At 47.8% G+C, this 20,886-nt stretch overlaps 1 protein-coding gene across 1 annotated transcript in view; it reads right to left on the bottom strand.

The window, feature by feature from the left end:
* Nucleotides 1–304: 304 nt before the first annotated feature.
* The window catches only part of Mical2 (microtubule associated monooxygenase, calponin and LIM domain containing 2), a 199,170-nt gene continuing 178,588 nt past the window's right edge, over nucleotides 305–20,886 (bottom strand). The window contains exons 33-36 of the mRNA XM_075971915.1: nucleotides 19,490–19,583; nucleotides 6,783–6,882; nucleotides 3,068–3,141; nucleotides 305–549 (exon numbers count right to left, since the gene is read on the bottom strand). Of these exons, the coding sequence (XP_075828030.1) occupies nucleotides 365–549; nucleotides 3,068–3,141; nucleotides 6,783–6,882; nucleotides 19,490–19,583 (453 nt within the window). The 3' untranslated portion in view covers nucleotides 305–364. The remainder of the gene's footprint in view (nucleotides 550–3,067; nucleotides 3,142–6,782; nucleotides 6,883–19,489; nucleotides 19,584–20,886) is intronic.

Here is a 20,886-nt window from a genome sequence, read left to right as displayed (position 1 = left end):
AATGCTGGCCGTCTGCCAAGATTGCCTCCACTCTCAGGACTGGCTCATGTGCACTGCCGAGCTCAAGGGCCTTTGTCACTTGGTCATTAAAGACTTGGGGAAAACCTTGGGAAGCCAAAACAGCTATAAGACCTATAAAAAGATGCTTGTCTTTTGAGACAGGATCTCCCTGTATAATGCAGGCTAGCCTGAAACTCACAGCAAACCTCCTGCTTCAGCTTTCTTCAGCAGAGATTACAAATATGAACTACCACGCGGAACTCATATGAGAGGCGTTTAATGTCCTTTCTTCCTTTCTAAATTCAGTGCCTGGGTGAGAAAGGGTGGCGCTCTTGGTTCTCTGGCTTCAGTGGGGGAGGGGCATCTAAGTCCTGCTGAGTTGACAGCCTCTGGAGAGAACGAAGTTTTCAAAGTGTTGGTCTTGGGTTCTTTCCTTGACACGCTGTTCCTCCAGAGAATCCACAAGCTTGTTTCTTTGCTCAATCACCTGAATCATCTGCTTGAATATTTCTTGCTCCTCCTTTTGATCATTCTCATCTTTCTGGCCCTCTAAAGAAATGCAGAAGAAAAAAAAAAATCAGCCCTCGGGTAAGACTGGTGCCAGGAGAATTCTTAGCGTGGGAGTTCACAATTGTTCTGGGCTTGTTATATCCTATACAAGGAAGTGAATTTAACACCAAGGAGCTGCCCTTAAAGCCACGGAGGAGAAACGTGGGCACTTTGTGCCATAGTCAGCTTAAATTTCACATGTGTGCGCGTGTGTGTTCATGTGCATGTGCCTGTGTGTGCACACATAGTGTGCATGTGTGTGTTTGTGCATGTGTGTTCATGCATATGTTTGCATGTGCATGTTTGTGTATATGAGTGTGTAGGGGCACTTGAGAGAAAGAGAATTTAATGCAGCAACACCCTGTCAAGCCTTAACTCTCCTTCACCTCTAAGGAAGACACCAAACAGGAGAAGGCTGCTTTCCTAAGCACAGCTGAGCCACATCAAATCAAACTGCCTGCATCAGGGGCTCCTATGTCAATGAGAACAACTCTTCTGCCATTTGTATATAATAATAAATTGTACCTTTTGTTTTGTTTTAAACATTACGTGTGTGTGTGTGTGTGTGTGTGTGTGTGTGTGTGTGTGTGTGTGCCATCTCCTCTATCCCTGGCGGGTCTCAAACTTTTATATAGCTGAGATTGGTCTTGAACTTCTGATGCTCCTGCCTCTACCTCCAAAGTACAGGGATTAGAGGCAGGCACCACTACGGAATGTGCGCGGAGGCCTCAGGACAATGTTCAGGAGTTGGTTCTTGGGTTCCACATTGTTCTAGTTAAGGTCCCTCTTGTTCTTTGCTGCTGGGATTGCAGGCATGCACCACTATGACTTCTTTGTACACCTTTCTTAATAGTGCTATATAGTGCCACCCTATAGGGTTTCTTAGAAACAGAAATGGCTCAGCAGATAGACTTGATAGCAAGCACCTTTATCTAACGACCTGAACTCAATTCCTAGGACCCATACAGTGGAAGGAGAGAACTAGCTTCCACAAACTGTCCTCTGATCTCCACATGTGTGCTGGGGGGGGCATTGTGTCCCCCACCCCCACACACAGATAAGTAAAAGTGTAGTTTAAAAAAAATATACAGTCTGAGCTGGGTATGTTGGTGCTTGCCTGTAGTCCCAGTACTTGGGAGGCCGAGGAAGGCTGCAATTTAAGGCCAACTTCAGAGGGAGAGTTTCAATTGGGGGGGGGGGGGCTATAAATCACTTCCATGGGTGGGAGATGAGTTTGTGGTCTCCTGCTAAATTGGAGCCCAGCTGCTCTCACTTTAAGAGATTATTTCTGTTCACTGTGACTCGGGTTTTTCAAATCTTAAGACATGGATAAAATACTTAACCAAAACTGCCGGTGGCTAGTATGTGGTGTGCTTTCCCAGTACCAGGCAACTCAGTAAGGCTGGGACAATGCGAGTTCTGTGAGATCTAGACCTGTAAGATGTCAGTGTAAGGAAGTCATCATAGAGCAGGCCCACAAACCCACAGGCACACCTCAGAAAGATGCTCTTAAGGCTGGAGTCAATGAATTCCTAAGTACTGGCGGGACAATTGTCTCATGCACAATGCCCTGTCACAGTCCCAGCCAAGGCCAGCAGGGAATATTCTTATTCCCAGGCCTGGCTTCTCTGGACCTCCCCCCCCCCCCCCCGACGACTTCTACCGTCCTCATGTACTGTAATGACGGATCTGGCTACTGCTCTCCCACTGAGATCACAAACTCCCAGTGGGGAGAGGCTGGTCTTGTCATCTGCCAAGCCTAAGTAAATACATGGATACCATGGTGCTTGCTGGGCATGGTGGTATATGCGGGGGATCCCAGTAGGTAAGAGGCTGAGCAGTATGGTTTTAGTAGGAAAATCTCCCCCACCAGCTCATGTGTTTCAACACTTGGTTTCTATATGGTGGCATTGCTTTGGAAGCTTTTCTGATCTTTTGGGGGGTGGGACCTCACTGGAGGAACGGGATCATTGTCAGGGAGGGGATGGCTATAGTCTTGCTCTGCTTTCTATCCTATCTCTGCGTCCTACTTAATTAAGAGCAGACAGGTGCTGCATGCTCCTCCCACCACAGACCCACCAGTGGCCATGCCTTCCAGGCATGGTGGACAGTGCCCCCTCAAATTGTGAGGCAAAATAAACCTCTTCAGGTGTTTGGTTATAGCCATGAGAAAAGTAACAAATATATAGAGGCAGGAAGCCTGGGTGTTCAAGGTCAGCTTGGGCTACACCACAAGACTCCACCTTAACAAGCATACATTTAAACATTAAAATAAGTTGCTTTATTTTTATCAACACACAGGATGATGGAAATGTGGCTCTCACAAGTGAATGACACCAGCCAGAGACCTGCTGGGCTTCGGAGGTGGTCAAGGAACAGGCTGGCTTTGTGCTCTGGCTCTCAGACCAGTGGCTGTGCAAGGCGGGATGGGCTCTCCACCAGTCTATAGCATGCTTTGCTCAAAGGTCCTGGGGTGGGCGTGTCTTCAGCAAGGGCCCCACACCTGTGCCACACTCACCATCCTTGAGCATCTTCTGTCGTAGCTTCTGCTCCAGTCTCCTTTGGTGATCTTCTAGTTCTAGCTCCTGGGCCCTGAGGACAAGAAAATGTCCCCGCCATTAATAGGGAGTTTGTGGAAGCATCAATGGAGGTAGCCGCAAACAGTGGCCAGCACAAGCTTTTTCCCATTAAAACTGGACTATTTTAATATCTCTAAACAGAAGGTGTTGCTACTGCTGGGGCCACCAGAGGTGCCTAGAAAGATGACTGAGATTGCTGGATCTGAGGAAGATAAAATGGCTAGAGGGGGTCATGTTGAAGGCCACCAAACTGTTCCTTGAGGTTTGCTCTGGGGGACCAGCAGAGCAGGAAGTGGAGCTGAGTCCTCTTTGACAGCCAGTTAGGGACTTGACTTTTCAGAGCCTGGGGATGTCTCAGGCATTCCTCCCTTGTAGCTCCCCAGATGCTGGCCCATGCATTGTTTGGGGGACTCCCAAATGCCACTCCAGAGCTCAGCAGAGAAATGAGGACCTAGACAGATGTGATGTCAAGAGGTGGTAGTTAGAGTCACATGATCCTTAAGAAAAGACTGTAAGGGGGAGAAGCACTGAGTGGCCCCCATGGGGTTGAAGGGTCCACAGCAATGCACCCCACAGACCCGGAGGGTGAGACAGGAGAGGGGCTTAGGGACACTGTTCCCTGGGGCCACAGAGAGACTGACAGTTGGGAATGGGTCCCTCCATTCCTCCTCTTGGGACTTGCTCTTGCAGACCTGACCTGTGGTTGCCTGTGTACCGGTGACAGTGTTGTTGCTAGTAGTTTCCGTATTTATTTTGCTCCTTTGTTTTTGAGATGGGCTTTCCTGTAGTGCAGGCTGGCCTCAGACTTGCTATGTCACCTTGAACTTCTGCACTTCCTGCCACCCCCTCTGCCCCTACATACAATGTTTGTATTTCAGATGTGTGCCATTAACCCGGTGGTGCTGGGATTTGAACCCGGGGCTTTCCGAATGCTAGATAAGTATTCTACCAGCTGAACTACATCCCCAGACCTGCTACTACTTTTCCTTCTAAAGCTGCTTCAGCTAAAGTCCTGTCTTATTACTGACACCTGGGTCCTCTGCAGGAGCTCGGAGATGGTGGTAGCTCAGATCTCAGAGGAAACTCTCTGGGAGAAGCTTAGCAACAAAGAGGCTGCTATAGAATCAGCTTCAATGTCTCATTGAAGTCCTGTTATTCCTGGGTGACTCCCCGCCATGGGCTAAGCATCACAGTGGTGTGAGAACTGGCAAGTCCTTCCAAACACGGAGCTCTCTGATGGGCTCTCTATTCTGATGCTCCTCTGCCTTGGCTGGGTCTCAGAGCTATTCACAAGCAGAACTCCTCCAGCCCAAGTCTCCCTCCCTCCCTTTTTTCTTCCCTCCCTCCCTCCCTCCCTCCCTCCCTCCCTCCCTCCCTCCCTCCCTCCTTCCCTCCCTCCCTCCCTCCCTCCCTCCCTCCCTCCCTCTGTTTTTTACAAGGAACCAGAACTGCAGTAGGGCCCAAGACTCTCCCACTATCCTGTCTCCTTTCTCTTTGTCCTTCACAGGAGTCCTCCTCAAGGAATCTCACGTATCACTCATTCTGCCTTAACTTTGCTTCCTGAGGGGTCTGACCTGACATGCCAATCTAAGACATCTTTCCTTGCTCACACAGGTCTTCCTCCAACCAAGCCCTACCCTTCAAACATGCCTCTGTCCAGTGCACACACCCCGGTTGTCCTCTTTGACCTCTTTCAGAGGAGAAAGTCCTTGGCCTGAGCTCTCTCTGGTGAAGCTGATGGCTTGGCTGCAGCCCCAGTTCGCCTCCCTCCTCCCCAAGACAGACTCTTGTATCCTTCACAGAACCCTTCTTGTCATGCGTTCACTTCTCTGCCCCGCCTGTCCCCAACCTCCAAAGGGCTGAGGTTCCAGGCTTGCACCACCCAAGGTGCCTGGCTACAGCCTGTTTTTATAGAAACCAGCTGAGTTCCCAGTGCAGAGAAGATGTTCTTGATAAATTTCTGTTGGAAGGACAAGTCAGACCTAACTCCAATGCAGACAGTATGGCTGCATATGAGGCAGATATGGACAGATATTCAAATGATTGCTAGATTTCCCTGTGCCTGGCACTCCCTTCCAGGGGGTAGTGAGTAGTGACTGTAACTCCTGGCCCCCTCCTTCAGCCCCTCCTATCCCCACTCTCAGGTAGATTTTAGAGAGATAGATAGGGCATGTTCACCTCACTTCTTCTCTCCCAGGCTCGGTCTATCTCTGGCAAGCATGTGTTCTCAGGCTCCCTAGGCTTTGCTACGTGCTTTGGTAAGATTTCACAGTGCTGCCCGCTTAGGCTGCTGACTCCATGTAGGTGACAGGAGGAGCTGCCCTGTGAACTACAGGAAGAAAGCTTAGCAGCATCCTTGGCCTGTATTCAGTAGCCTTTGGTCACAGCCCCGAGTGTGACAACCAAGCACATCTCCCTGGCCTTTGCTAAATAGTCTCTGGGGATCACCCCCTCATTGACCTTGAGACCCAAGGGTCTAGGATAAAACCTTTCCCCTAAAAATCAAGTAGGTCCCCTTCCTTTTTTCATGAGGTAGCTATATCCATTTCTGAGATTTGGCTAGTGTAGAAGGTTGAATAAGAAAGACATTTCCACATCCTAAGCCCTGGGAATAGTGAATCGGATGTTGCTTTAAAAGGGGTCTTTCAGACGTGGTTAGGGACCTTGAGATGGCTACATTCCAGATTATATCAGTGAGCCCTCAGCCCAGTGAGAAGACTTTCGAAGAGACAGACAAGAAGACATAGACACAGAGAGAAGGCTGTGCGACACAGCCACCCCCAAAGAACGCCTAGAGCCACAAGAAGTGGAAGAGGCAAGGAAGGAGTCCCTGTGCAAGGATCTGGGAGAAAGCGGCTCCCTCGGCCCCTTCACGTGCACTTCCGGCTTCCAGACTAAGGGAAATGTTCCTGCTGCTGTGAGAACCCTAAGAAACTAGTTAGTGACCCGGCCCGGGTTCTTGGCCTTGGTCATTAGTCACTAATAATAATAAAGGTAATATTTGGTGGGCTTACCTATTTCTCACCTGGTTCAGAACCTGGCAGGAAAGAGTGGACCCCCCTCTCAAAGCTCCCCAGATGACCACTCAGGGTTGAAGTGAAAACGAAAACTCCCAACCTAACTCTGGAACTCAGTGGTTTATTCTCAAGGCCATTTTCTCTCTCCAGACTGCTGGCAGCATCCTTTGTTTCAGGATCGGGTGGTGAACCATAAGTCTTCATTCTGACCAGCTGACCAGGCTACCAGCCCTTTCTCCAAGAAGACAGATCCCAGACAGCTAGTGTTCAGTCCTTCTTTTGTTAAAGCCACCAGGAAGTGGTCAGGCAGATTTCCCATGGCTCACACATAGGCCAAGGATAGCATTCCCACTGATGGTTTGTTACTGGGGGCCAGGAACGGTCCAGCTGCCGTCTTGCTCCTGACCTGCTACTGAAATCTGTTTTAGCCACTGAACTCGGAAGAGAGAGAGGACACTAAAGACTCTTTCCACTAATGCCAGCATGATATGCAAGACACAAAATACCAATTTGCCTCAATCACTGTTCCGTATGCACGAAGAAGAAAAACCCCGGGACTCCAGCCAAGGACGGTGAGCCACCCGCGCCCAGCTACCCGGCTGTTAGCACTCACTGTTATCCGTGTTGTCTTACTTACATGATCAGTAGCTCCGACTCATAGCGCATTAATTTATTCTTCTCCAGAACCAGCTTAAACCATTCCTGCAAAAGCTGGGCTTCGTCCTGTGTCCCTGAATCTGCTTAAGAAATCAACGGCAAATGGGTTAGATTGGCATTTCTCGTCCCATGATCAAACTGCTTCCGAGCCACTTTAGCGGGCCGTGTTTGTGGCAAGCAGGGCCCGGCAGGAAGCAGCTCCCGGCACCCTGTGGAGGCCTCAAGGTCATGAGCAGCACAAATGAAACCCACCTGTGCCCGCCTGCTCAGGGGGAGTCCTCCTGGGCACGGAGGACCTGACTACTTCAGTTCCAAGGTCACATGCCTGTGATGACTGATGTCCTACTACTCCGGCTACAAAGGACTCATTTCTGCCTACTTTTGTGTTCATAAAATTAATGGACGTTTCTGCATCAGCGAAGTCCTAGCTGCGTGCCTTTCCTCACCCCATCACCCCCCTGGAAATCAGACTCACACAGAGGACCCAGGTGGTGTGCTGTCCCTGCCCAAACCAGGGTTGCTCACACCACAATGGATCACAGACAGGTGATTGGCATTTTGATTTTCTTTCCCCCACTGAGGAAAATCCAAACGGTGAAAAAAGCTACTGTTAGAATTGAGTCTCACGGGAGACAAATTTGTATTCCTACATTCTTACAGCATAGATACGCCCCTTTATTAAACAGAGGCTTAACTGTGCGCCATGTGCATGCCTGGTGCCCACGGAAGTCAGAAGAGGACAATAGTTTCCCCAGGAACTGGTATTACAGGCAGTGGTGAGTGTCATGGGGTGCTGGGGCTAAAACCTGGGTCCTCTGGAAGAGCAGTCACTACTCTTAACCACCGAGCCCCTTCTCCAACCTCTAATTCGAGATGTCAAAAAGTGTTTTGTTCATTTGGTTTATACAAAGTCAGGGCTAGAGTGATGTCTATGTTACGTATCTCAAGAAATTTGGAGAGAGTTCAGTGTATCTATTGAATGGAAGTGTCTGATAATCTTTGTGATCAGAATGACTCAAATCACAACAGAGAAACTGTCTGGAAATACAGAGAAGGTAGGGGGACTCTCGCACCTGTTTCCTGTGATCTGGGTTTATAGACGTCATTAACTCCATCTTTGCTCACAGAAGACTTCTGGCTTCCCGCTACAGCGAGGGTGCAACGGTGCTCCATGCTTTGTTTAGGTAGTGAGCCCTTTCCTTAAGCCAGTCCAAGACTCTGCATAGATCTCATTAAACACCATCTTGTTAAGCTGAGTGTGGAGGGGCACACCTGATATCCCAGAGGCTGAGGCAGGAAGACTGCCATGAATTCAAAGCCAACCTGGGATACATAGTAAGTTCCAGGCCAGTCTGGACTATAAAGCAAGACCCTGTCTCAAAAAACTAACAATTAACCAATTAACTAAAATGAATTAAATACCAGCTTGTGTGTGTGTGTGTGTGTGTGTTTTCCTGTTTCGGGGAAATCTCTTGACTATTTTACCCAACTGACACATTTTTTTTAAAATGTCTCTGAGTGGGTGAGTACATGTGAGTGTGGGCGCCGCTGGCGTCAAGAACAGGAGTCTGGATGCCCTGTGGTTGGACCTATAAACAGTTGTGAACCGCCTGAGGCGGGTGCTGAGAACTGAACACCTGTCTTCTGCAAGCAGTATGTACTAATAACCCTTCTTCTGTGGAGTACCCTCCCCACAGACACACACAACACACACTACATATACACACACATAGACACACACAACACATACATAGACACACACAACACACACTACACATAGACACATAGACACACACACATAGACACACACAACACACACTACATATACACACACATAGACACACACAACACATACACATAGACACACACTATACATACATAGACACACACAACACACACTACACATACATAGACACATAGACATACACAACACACACTACACAGACACAGACACATAGACATACACAACACACACTACACAGACACATAGACATACACAACACACACTACACAGACACATAGACATACACAACACACACTACACAGACACATAGACATACACAACACACACTACACATACACAGACACATAGACATACACAACACACACTACACATACACAGACACATAGACATACACAACACACACTACACAGACACATAGACATACACAACACACACTACACATACACAGACACATAGACATACACAACACACACTACACATACACAGACACATAGACATACACAACACACACTACACAGACACATAGACATACACAACACACACTACACAGACACTGACACATAGACATACACAACACACACTGCACAGACACAGACACATAGACATACACAACACACACTACACAGACACATAGACATACACAACACACACTACACAGACACTGACACATAGACATACACAACACACACTACACAGACACATAGACATACACAACACACACTACACAGACACATAGACATACACAACACACACTACACAGACACATAGACATACACAACACACACTACACAGACACAGACACATAGACATACACAACACACACTACACAGACACATAGACATACACAACACACACTACACAGACACATAGACATACACAACACACACTACACATACACAGACACATAGACATACACAACACACACTACACAGACACAGACACATAGACATACACAACACACACTACACAGACACATAGACATACACAACACACACTACACAGACACTGACACATAGACATACACAACACACACTACACAGACACATAGACATACACAACACACACTACACAGACACAGACACATAGACATACACAACACACACTACACAGACACATAGACATACACAACACACACTACACAGACACAGACACATAGACATACACAACACACACTACACAGACACAGACACATAGACATACACAACACACACTACACAGACACAGACACATAGACATACACAACACACACTACACAGACACAGACACATAAACATACATAACATAGACACAGACACACACAACACACATACACCACACACACCACAATACTACACACAACACAGACACACATATGTACACATACAATTTAAAAGTAGTACACTCTTTTTTTATTTTTGGTTGTGAGCCTAGCCTTTAACGACTGAGCCATCCCTCCAGGCCTACACTCTTTTTTTAAAAAGACTATTTTAAAAGCTCTTCCATTTTATCATTCATCCAGAGTCAGTTTCTTCTAGATGTTTGTTTAATGTTTCTATATTAAGAACCGTTTTCCACGATAGAGAAAACAGAAAAGCTGTGAGCTGGAAATGCCGTCTCTCCTTACCGTCTAACACGACACCATCTGCCACCAGCTCTGGGCTTCCCCTTCCTTGTCCCCAGTCCAAAAGAAACAGCTTTAAAGCACTATTTTGCTATCTGTAGAGAAGGTTTTGCTTTTGTTTTTCAAATTCAGTCACTCCGCTACACGAATCCACATGGTCTAGGTAGATTTGCATCCTGGATGATATGTCCTTGCTTCCATCTTATGTGTCCTTCTGAAAATCTTGCTCATCATGGACTTGCCTTTGTGTCACAGTGACGTCCCCAACACACGTGGAGCAATCACAAGATGTACCGAGACACTTAATGTTCCTTTACCAGTAGACTAATTGGTGATTTTATTGACTTTGGTTCAGTTTGATATATATATATATGTGTGTGTGTGTGTGTGTGTGTGTGTGTGTGTGTGTGTGTCTTATATATGCCTTCTGTTCTTTAGTAGACAAAGTCTCTTTGGGGGAATCTGTAGATACAGCTTCTTGTAAAGGTTTACAGATGTTATAGTTTGAACATAAAATGTCCCTCACTGGCTCACATAGTTGAACACGGGGTTCCTAGCTGTTTTGAGAAGTTGTGGAACCTTCAGGTCAAGCCTCACTGGAGGAAGTGGATCACTGGGGCAGGCCTTGAGGCTTTCTAGCAAGGCTCTACTTTCCTTTACTCTGCTTCCCAAATGCAGAGGCACTGTGACCAGACAGGCTTGCTCCTGCCACCACGCCTTCCTTGCCCTGCCAGCACTTCCTTGCCACCGTCAGGCTTTCCCCGCCACTCTGAAAATATAATCCCTCTGAAAATACAAACCCTTAAGTGTATTTTGTCAAGATACTTTATCATAGCAACAAAACAGTAACGAAGATACCAGAGGACCTGCCCTCCCAAGATATCAAATACTGGGGATCTTGCTTTCTTACTTACAACAGTGCGCTGAAGTATTTGTCTGTAGTCTGTCTGTCCCCGTCCCATTCTGCCCTCGTGAAGTCTGTGCAGTTTAGAAAGCACTGCCTCTCACTGTAGGTAAGTAGAATGGACAGAGTAGGATCTGGGTCAATCAGGCCTGTGAGAGTCAAGTCACCTACTATCTCTCTGCCTCAGTCTTCCCCATCTTCCACAAGGACACTGCAGACAGTGTTGGTTGGGGATGTTAAATGAAATGATACACGGAAAATGTTCAGCCCAGTGCTCCACGTATACTAACCCTTCAGGGAACTGGCCCCTTGCAGTATTCCTCAGCCATTCTTCTCACGCCTTCTTTCAGATGGGTTAGCTTCCATTCATCTTTAAAACTCAGCTAGGCAGCAAAAACCAAAACCAAAACCAAAAGACCCTTTGTCTTCTAACAACTTGAAACCACCACCACCACCTTACTAATACGCCCCTACAATGGGCATACCCACCATGAGCGGATCATCCACAAAGATGTGACTGTGGTGTGCCTACCCAGGCTCTTAGCTTTCTTTCATTGTTCCAGCAGCTGCTGCTGTTCCTGCACAGGGCTGTGACTCCTCACCTAGAGCCAGGCTTCAGCTAGAGGGGTGTGGCCAAGGCAAGGTGACTTCTGACCAAGAAGACCCAGACAGTTCAACTATCTAATCCTTCCTCCTATCCTCTGCTTAGGTCAACTGTCAAGGTTCTTTGCTCCTGAACTCTTAGCGTGGTTCTTAGACACAATGGAAGGGTTCCACTTGCCATGGTAAAATCAACACGCAGTGTCTGGATGGCACCCCAGCACTCGGAAGGTGGGAGCAAGAGGATCAGGAGATAAAGGCCAGTCTGCGGTACATGAGGATTTTTTTTTCTGTCTCAAAAAACTAACCAAGCAATCAACAACAAAAACAACTAAAGCTTGACACAAATCAACTCTTTGTTAATCATCATTTATAATAATCCAACTTTGCCCAAGATTGCTCTCAAAAGCACAGAGCAAACTATGCCGGTCTTGACTGAAATTCTATGACTCTCCACATCAAGGTCAAGTGACCAAGCCTGGTGCACCCTCGTCCTTGCCTGCCTGGGGTGACTGGCACACAGCGGTCAGTACTTTGTTTTCTGGATGGAAAATAGCAGAAGGAATGTACAATCTGTCCTGTAAAGCCACACTGGTTTTGTGAGCATTTCCCTTTCCAGGTGCTACCCCTTTTCTGATTGTGTATGGGTGTGTTGTTTTTCCAAGTCCAGTCTTGTTTACTGTCTGGCTCAGAACTAATTCTTTAGATACAATGTTTCTGGCGCCTTAGAATCTGTGGGGCGTCCTCACTGCTATTTTGGTAAAGCACAGGACACTCTCGCTGATGCTGCTGGCATAGAATGGCTGTGTCAGAACTCTCCCTGCATCTGTGGGACATTTCCTCAAGACTGTGATCCTTCCTTCTGTTCTCTGGTTTTGTTTATTGTGGATGCTGGGCATCGAACTCAGGGCCTCATATATACTCAGCAAGTGCCTTACTAGCTGCGCTACATGCCAGTCCATGCCCTCTGACTTCTCATCAGCCTGTGACTCAGTCACACTGGCTGGCGTCACTGAAGTCCCTATCAGCGTCAGGTCCCAGAGCTTAGAGTTAACTGTCTCCTACAATTCCCTACTCATGACAATGATGACCCAGAGGTGGGTGCTCTAGGGTTTGGGGAATAAGCTTTATTGCTGACAGTTTTTTTTAAAATACTAAGTAGTTATTGACTTTTTATTACGTGTGTGTGTGTGTGTGTGTGTGTGTGTGTGTGTGTGTGTACGCACACTTCTCAAGGCCAGAAGACCATTTGTGAATGTCAGTTCTCTGAGTTCACCATGTGCGTCCTGGGAACAAAATTTGGATTGTCAGAGCAAAACTTAACAAAAATATCTCACTGGGTCATGGGTATTAAGGTTTTTCAGATCATTTTTGCTCCTTTTATGAAAACATTACAAAGGTTTTCCTAAATTTTTAGTTTGGTGGTTATAAAATTACACTTCATTAATTTTTCTTTTTCTTCCTTTTCTTTTTTTCCTTCTTCTTCTTTCGTTTTTGTTGAGACAGGGTTTCTTTGTGTATCTTTGAGTATCCTGGAACTCACTTTGTAGACCAGGGTAGCTTGGAACGCACAAAGATTTGCCTGCCTCTGACTCTTGAGTGCTGGAATTAAAGGCATGCGCCACCACACCTGGCCATTGTCTGATTTTCAATCAATTGGATTCATATCCATGGGTTATTTTATCTTTTGAATATCGGTCCTATCTTCATCTGCCCTGACCATTTTTCTGTACTTACTTGATTTCTTTTTCCTTTTCTCTTCTTTCTTTCTCTCTCTCTCTCTCTCTCTCTCTCTCCCTCCCTCCCTCCCTCCCTCCCTCCCTCCCTCCCTCCCTCTCTCTCTCTCTCTCTCTTTCTTTCTTTCTTTCTTTCTTTCTTTCTTTCTTTCCTAAACATGGTTTCTTTGTGTAACCCTGGCTGTCCTGGAACTCACTCTGTAGACCAGGCTGGCCTTGAACTCACAGAGATACACTTGCCACTATCTCCGGAGTGCTGGGATTAAAGGCATGAGCCACCACTGCCCAGCACTTGTTTTATTTTAAACAATCAATTTAGGAGGGTTGCCCTCTAGTCTATCAATACAGCCTGCAGAGATCAGTGACCAATCTTTTGACATTGTGACAGATGTTCTCTTTACAAAGCTCACACAGGAGAGCAGCACATGTGAGTTACAAACCGACTGACCAAGCAACCTCATGGCCTTTTAAACAAGTGTATGATTTGTGCTGCGCTGTGCTCCTAGCTGTCTTGGGCTCATGCAGCCTGTGGGCCATATTTGGACACACACAGCGAAGCTGGGAACAGAAACAGGCATGTAACAGGTGGTTCTCAAATCTGTGAGCGATGCCATCTTCTGTGGACTGTGAACATACCTGTGTGTGTCTTTGCCACGTGTGCTGCATGCAGGCCTATGCATGCATCTTAAGCCTGGGCCTCTCCTGTGACTCCACTCGAAGAGGGCTGTGCTCAGAACCCCACACTGCACTGACTGCACGACTCACTAATCAGAACCTACCGTGTCACACCCTGGGACCTGGGGACAGACTTCTTGTGCTACCACGCTGCTGCTCCTGTTGTTTGCTGTGCAGTGAATCTCAAGCCGCCTCCCCCCCTTGGAAACACTGAATCTCAGCAATGGCGTCTGCAGATCTGGGGAAAGCCAGTCAAACTGCTTGCTTCAGTCACTGCAGGTCAGAGCGACTCCTGGAGACCCTCCCTGGGTCCAGTTCTTTTCTGATAATATCATATTTAAATACAGGGTTGACATCACCTTTGACTCCACTTTTGTGGTCCATCTGCATTCCTCCCCTGTTCTGCTGCTGTGTGGAAGCATAGAAACCAGCCACATGGACTGGCTGGCAAGGGCTAACCTCGGACTCACTACTTAGCCATTCAGAGAAGAAAGCGTTAGGGAGAGCATGCTAAGGCCATCCGCGCCCCAGAGCTCACCCCCTAATGATGCTCAGCTGTCAGATGGGCACCCTCCACGCCACAGGCTCTGCCTTTCTGTTGAACTGTCTTCACTTAGTTGCTGTGGTGCTGAGAGTGACAATTAGAATCTACACCGGGGACTGGAGAGTTGACTCAGTGGGTAAGAGCACTTGTGGTACCCAGCAACTCACAGCTGCCTGGATCATCAGCTCCAGGGACTCTAATGTCCCCTTTTGGCCTCCATGGGTGTATGCATAGACACACACACACACACCATTAAAAGAAAAAACAAAAATACAACTGGCCAGTTGGTAAGATGGCACTTGCCCCAAGCCTGACAGCCTGAGTTTGACTCTAAAAATCCATATGGCAGAGGAGAGAATAGTTCCTGCGAGTTGCCCTCTGTGTGCTAGGCCATATTGCCCATGCACACACATGATATTTATACATCAGTGTAATACAAATTTCAGTCTACATTGACATTATTTTCCTCCTCTTTTTCCTTCTTCTCTTCCTCCTCCTTCTCTGTGAGACAGGCTCGCCGCCACGTAGCCCAGGTTGGCCTTGAGCGTCTCATCCTCCTGCCTCAACCACCTGAGAGGATTACAGGCAGGAGTCACTAAGTTGGGCTTCCTCCAAGATTCTTATATGGGCAAGCATGTGAAACTCATGGACTATACACATCTGTGGAAAGCAGCTTCAATTCTGTCTGGAGAAGAGAGTTCTAAGTGAATAGGAACGAAATGGATAAACACCTGACCTGCACTAAGAGAAGATTGGCCCCGTCACTGGGCTGTAGAAGGAGGGGACTCAAAAAGAAAGAGAATCCATCTCTTTGATGGTCTAAGATGTGACAGGCCTATTCATCAAGTGCTTCACTAAAATGGTTTCAGTTATTCTGTAAGAGTGTGCGTGTGCGTTTGTGAAGGTCAGAGGTTGACATAAGCATCTTCCTCAACCACCTTCCCTCTTTTTTTTTCACTGGGACTTGAGGCTCACTGATAAGACTGGGCAGCAAGCCCTAGGATCCTCTCGCCTCCACCTCCCCAGCACTGGGATTGGGCTGCCGTACCTAGTCTTTTACCAAAGGTGTGGGGATTGAACTCTGGTCTTCAGGTTAGTATGGCAAGCACTTTACTGACTCTCTCTCTCTCTCTCTCTCTCTCTCTCTCTCTCTCTCTCTCTCTCTCTCTCTCACACACACACACACACACACACACACACACCCCTATCATTTCCTTTGCCATCTATCTCCACCATCCCTTGGAGGAAGGCCTGTCAGCTTATCCATTTTACAGATGGGAAAATTTTACGGAGCAGTAACTGCAGAACGCTGGTGATGTCAAGATTCATTCAAGAACACGTGGCTCATCCCTGTGCCTGGTCCAGAATCCCCCACTGTCACAAGAGACACTCAACACGTGGCTCATCCCTGTGCCTGGTCCAGAATCCCCCACTGTCACAAGAGACAGGAAATTATCATTCCTTGGGTTCCTCAGCAAGATGAAAACCACAGGATAGCAGCCAATCTCTTCCCTGGCTGGGCTGAAAGGCCATTAAACCATTCTTCATGTGTGTGCTGCTGCCCTCTGCTGGCGCCCTCCAGCACGTGCATCGTCTTTGCTATCCTTGTGAAGGAGAAACTGCGAGACTCCACCACAGGAGAGAAACCCAAGGTGGGCTTCCAGGCAGCCAGCTGGAGTGAGTGAGCCTATGAGGGAAGGGCCTGGCTGGTCCATCTTCCCTGAGAACAAACCTTTCATCATTTGAAGCTTTTCTCCTTTTGCATTTGCTTTCTTCTGTCTCCAGACGTGAAAAGAAAGCTCAGACCCACCCGACCATAATCTGTGTGGTAGTCTCTTGCCAGGACATACCATGATCCTGGCTGGCATTTCCCATGATGTAACCCTAGCATTGTCTGATGTCTCATCTAGACAAGCCCAAGTAGCTGACAGAGGGAGGTCTGGCTGTTCATGCAAGGAGGTGGGACTCAGGGGGTCCAGGTCACTATTGGTGACTTAGATACAGGGGGACCACAGGGGCTCTCTGCTGGCTTTGCCCAAGATACCCACCACATGCACAGACACCCTGTGTGTCACAGACATCCTTGGTTTGTCCTTTAGGGTTGATGGCTAACTCTCTGCTTCACTTCGTTTCCTTTTCCTGAACAAATTGGGGGGGGGGGCCTCATGCTTGGGTGTGGGAGGACTCATTTCTGACTGTTGAGAAAAAAAATTAAAAGAAAGCCAGAATTGTTGTCGGGACAATGAAGAGCTCATTTCACTCAGACGTCAGGGCCCTTGGTCTGCACCCTCCACCCCACACCCCTGCACAGTCCACTAATTCAATGGGCCTAATGAATAACTCCCAGGCACAAAAGAGCCTTTCAGGCTGTCCCAGTCATTACAGAGGGGCCTCGCCTAACTGTCGCAGCCCACTCCTTGTTTGCGGGCCTGCCTCTAAATTTGGTTATTCACAACCTTGATAGCTCAACATTATTGCCTAACTGTGATCATTGTCTAATTATCCTAATAATACCTATTAAATAATTCTCATTAAATCCCTTTAAAGGGAGCAGCAGAGGCCAGCTCAAATACAACTTAACCCAATAAGCATCGGTCATTCACCAAGCAGCAGGGCAATCTCTTCAAGGGACTACATGGACTATGGAGCCGCAGAGGAATATGACCATCACACAAATGCACGCGTCTTTGCTTCAATGGCCTGCCTTGCGGGGCTTCCCCTTGGTTTCCTCTGAGGATGCTCTCTGTGTCTTGACTCTTGTCTCTAGCCCCTTCTGACTTCCATCCATCACCTTCACAAGGACATCAGAGGCCTAGAAACCTAACAGGGTAATTAGTTTACAAAGAATAGAAAGGGAATGAACAGAACCATCTTTTGGCTGGCCTGACTCAGCTGTGACAACACCAGCAGCCGGCCACATTTCTTTAGGCATGGCTCAAAATCGTGTCTCCCTCCTTACTGTTGGAGACTGGGGGAGATGTGCAGAACAAGCTTTAAACATTTGGGGTCTAGAATTTGTTTCTGGCAGGAAAGATCACAGAGGTATTTCCTTTAAAGAATCTGTGTGGACTGGAATGTTTTGTAGACTACGGGTAGTGTTTGTTGACTGTCTCCATGTAGGAGAGATGTAGGTAAATGGCCCTTGAATTCTCAAAATCGCCTGCTGCTGTGGAGTTTGCAGCTAAAGAATCGGAGAGGTTGAGTGGGTGATTTTCCTAAGACTATGCCCATCCAATACAGGTAAATTTGAATGTTTTGCTTTGTGGTGCTAGGGGTCAAACCCACGACCTCATGAAGTAACCAGTTACTGAGTTACAACCCGTCACTGCTCACTCCGCATGAAGGGAAGCAAATTTAAACACAGAGTTCATGTGTATGTGAGGGGATAGGGGTGTGTGTGTGTGTGCGCGCACATGCATGCATGCTTGTGTTTGTGTGCATGCTTGCATGTATGAGTGTGCGTGAGTACATGCATGGATGTGTGCGAGTGCATGCATGCTTGTGTGTGCATATGTGCGTGCATGCGTGTGTGTGTGCATGTGTGTGTGTAGGCCAGAGATCAGCATAGGACCTCTTTCCTCAGGTGTGTTTATCTTGGATTTTGAACCTTGAGATTGACAGTTAGGCTTGGCTGGCTAGTCAGCGGTTCCCCAGGGATCTATTTGTCTCTATTTCCTGAGGTCTGAGCTTACAAGTGTGAATAATATCTGGTGAGTTCTAGGGACCAAACTCGGGTTTTCATACCTGCACCATGGGCACTTCAGCAGCTGAGTTACCTCCCTGGCCCAGCACAGGCTCTGTGACATCTGTAAGTCATGGATCCCACTGTGTCCCAGATCAGCAACGTGTCAGTGACAGCATGAAAGACATACTCCCTTTGCTGGGATAGCCTTTTCATTCCCAGAGATCCCACTACAACAAGAGGGTCCTAAATTTGAACAGTGGCGCCTTCTTGATTGGGAGTACTATTACACAACGCACCAAACAAGGGCAGTCCACTCCACCAGAATCCCTAAGCCGTGGGAAGACAGACAGTGACTCTTTCAAGCAGCAGGAGCAGTCATCGCTGTAGCAAAAGGAGTCTGCTCTAGCTGATCCAATGCAGACTCTCTGCACAAGGAAATCCACGGTGTGACCCAATAAGAGAAGGAGCACAGCGTACGCCTTTAATCCCAGCACTCGGGAGGCAGAGGCAGACGGATCTCTGTGAGTTCGAGGCCAGCCTGGTCTACAAGAGCTAGTTCCAGCACAGGCTCCAAAGCTACAGAGAAACCCTGTCTCGAAAATCCAAGAAAGAAAAAAAAGAGAGAGAGAAGGAGCCCATTGTGTTCGGGCTTCTGCTCCACTGAAAGTCCTGGCCTAAGGCTCTTTTGAGAAATTGCATGCGTGCGTGTGTACCTGTGTGCTCATGCATGTGGAGGCCAGAAGTTGATGGTGTGTCTCTTCCTCTGTCACTTTCCACTTTATTTTTTGAGATAAGACCTTTCGCTGAACCTAGAACTTGGTTTTTTTGTTTTTTTTTTTTTTTAGCTAAACTGGGGCCAGAGAGCTGACTCATCAGGTAAGAACACTGCTCTTCCTGGGGACAAGGGTTCCATTCCCAGCATCCACATAGCAGCTCACACCCATCTGTAATTCCAGATCCAGGGAATCTGAGGCCCTCTTCTGGCCTCTGAGGGAATTGCACTCACTGGTGCACAGACATGGATGCAGGCAAAACACACACACACACACAAAATAAAAACAAATCAATTAAAAATAAATGCATAAGGCAGTGGATTTAGCACCGTATGTCTGTGTTGACCTGTCCCTAGCAGGTGATGAGTGCTCTTTGTCCTGCCCACCATGCAAGGCCAGTGCCACTCCCAGACCTGCCGACAGTACCTGCTTCTCCTCTCAGCACCTTCTCCAGCCTCACACCCTGGATCTCCGAGATCCTCTGCCGCTCCTCCACCTCCTCTAGCTGCCTCTGGATGGCCTGCAAGACCAAGAGCGCATGCCCTGAGAGGCTCTGTAGATGAGGGGGTACAAGAGGGGCCGAGCCTGCTACTAGCTGCCACCAGCGATGCCATTGACCGTGGAGCTCCCCAGCTCAGTACCTTAGTGCTTCTGTCCTTAGGATGAGCCACGGAGCACAGCATCTGCATATGTGTAAATGACACCCACAAAGGAGTCAAAACCACCCTGTGACAAGGCCCACCACACTGGAGTCCTGGGAGGGAGGCTCCTGGACCGGCCATGGGATCCTCATGGGTCCTGGACTTTAACCAAGGGTGCAATGGCCAGGGCTGTCTCCTCAGCACAGAATAGGGCTACTCAGGTACTGTTTTGCAGGAGGAAGCCACTGATACCTCATGAAATGGAGACCTGGGCCTGCTCCAGGGGATCAGGGTCAGCCTGTACCCCACCTTGACTTCAAAAGGGCTCTTGCCCTGGCCTTGCACCACTGGTTGTGGTCCCGGGTACTCCCTGACAGATGTGCCTGTGGATCTGTTATCGTCTAGTTCTGAAGGTGGAGCAGCAGGTGCTGAACCCATGATGTTAACAGCTCACACTCCGTGGACCCCCAAGCATTTGTTTAGTTTTGGGGTTACACATGGGTTTGGGTGGGCATGTTTTACTTTTCTTACCAGCTGTTACTCTCATGGAATAACAGCTTTCCTTTAGGAAAGAAAGTAGAGCGTGGTCATTTTTTGGTAAGTTTTGTTCATCGCCACCAACTTTCCTTGCTTTCAAGCAGTGGGTTACCGGGAGGCAGGCAGGACGGTCCTTACACACAGCTGCACAGGAACAGTAAAGAAACCATGAACCATCAGGGCAGGTGGCGCATCTGTCTGCATCTCTCTCCCGCAAACACCCATCCTTCTAAATCCCCCCTGGAATCATAGCTGCAATGGTCAAGGCATCCCCAACACCAAGAGACTCAAATGGGGACATGAGCCGCCACCTGGCTCTTCTCGCCCCAGCTATGAGTATTTAAGTGGGAAACACAAATTAAATGCGAATTCTGCTGCTAGTTGCTTGCAATTTCATGCCCTCTTCTCTGCTGCCTTTGAAAGGGGTTGTGTCTTGATAAAGCCCAACTCTTCTTGCAGGTAAGGCACAAGGTTGCTAAGGAAGGGAGACCGTTAGGTGACTCTGTAACTGGTGGTTATGTGATTGCAGCTATCAGGTTGTTCTGGAATAAAATGAATTGCCACTAAATTTATAGGTTGAGATTCCAACTTCTAGGGTTACTGTATTAGAGACAAAGTGTTTGAGGAGACCACTGAGGTTATGGC

The sequence above is a fragment of the Microtus pennsylvanicus genome, chromosome 5 (genome assembly GCF_037038515.1).
Source record: "Microtus pennsylvanicus isolate mMicPen1 chromosome 5, mMicPen1.hap1, whole genome shotgun sequence".
NCBI classification, from domain to species: Eukaryota; Metazoa; Chordata; class Mammalia; order Rodentia; family Cricetidae; genus Microtus; species Microtus pennsylvanicus.
Note: the sequence above shows the minus strand (reverse complement) of the source record. Positions and strands in the feature narration are given on the sequence as shown.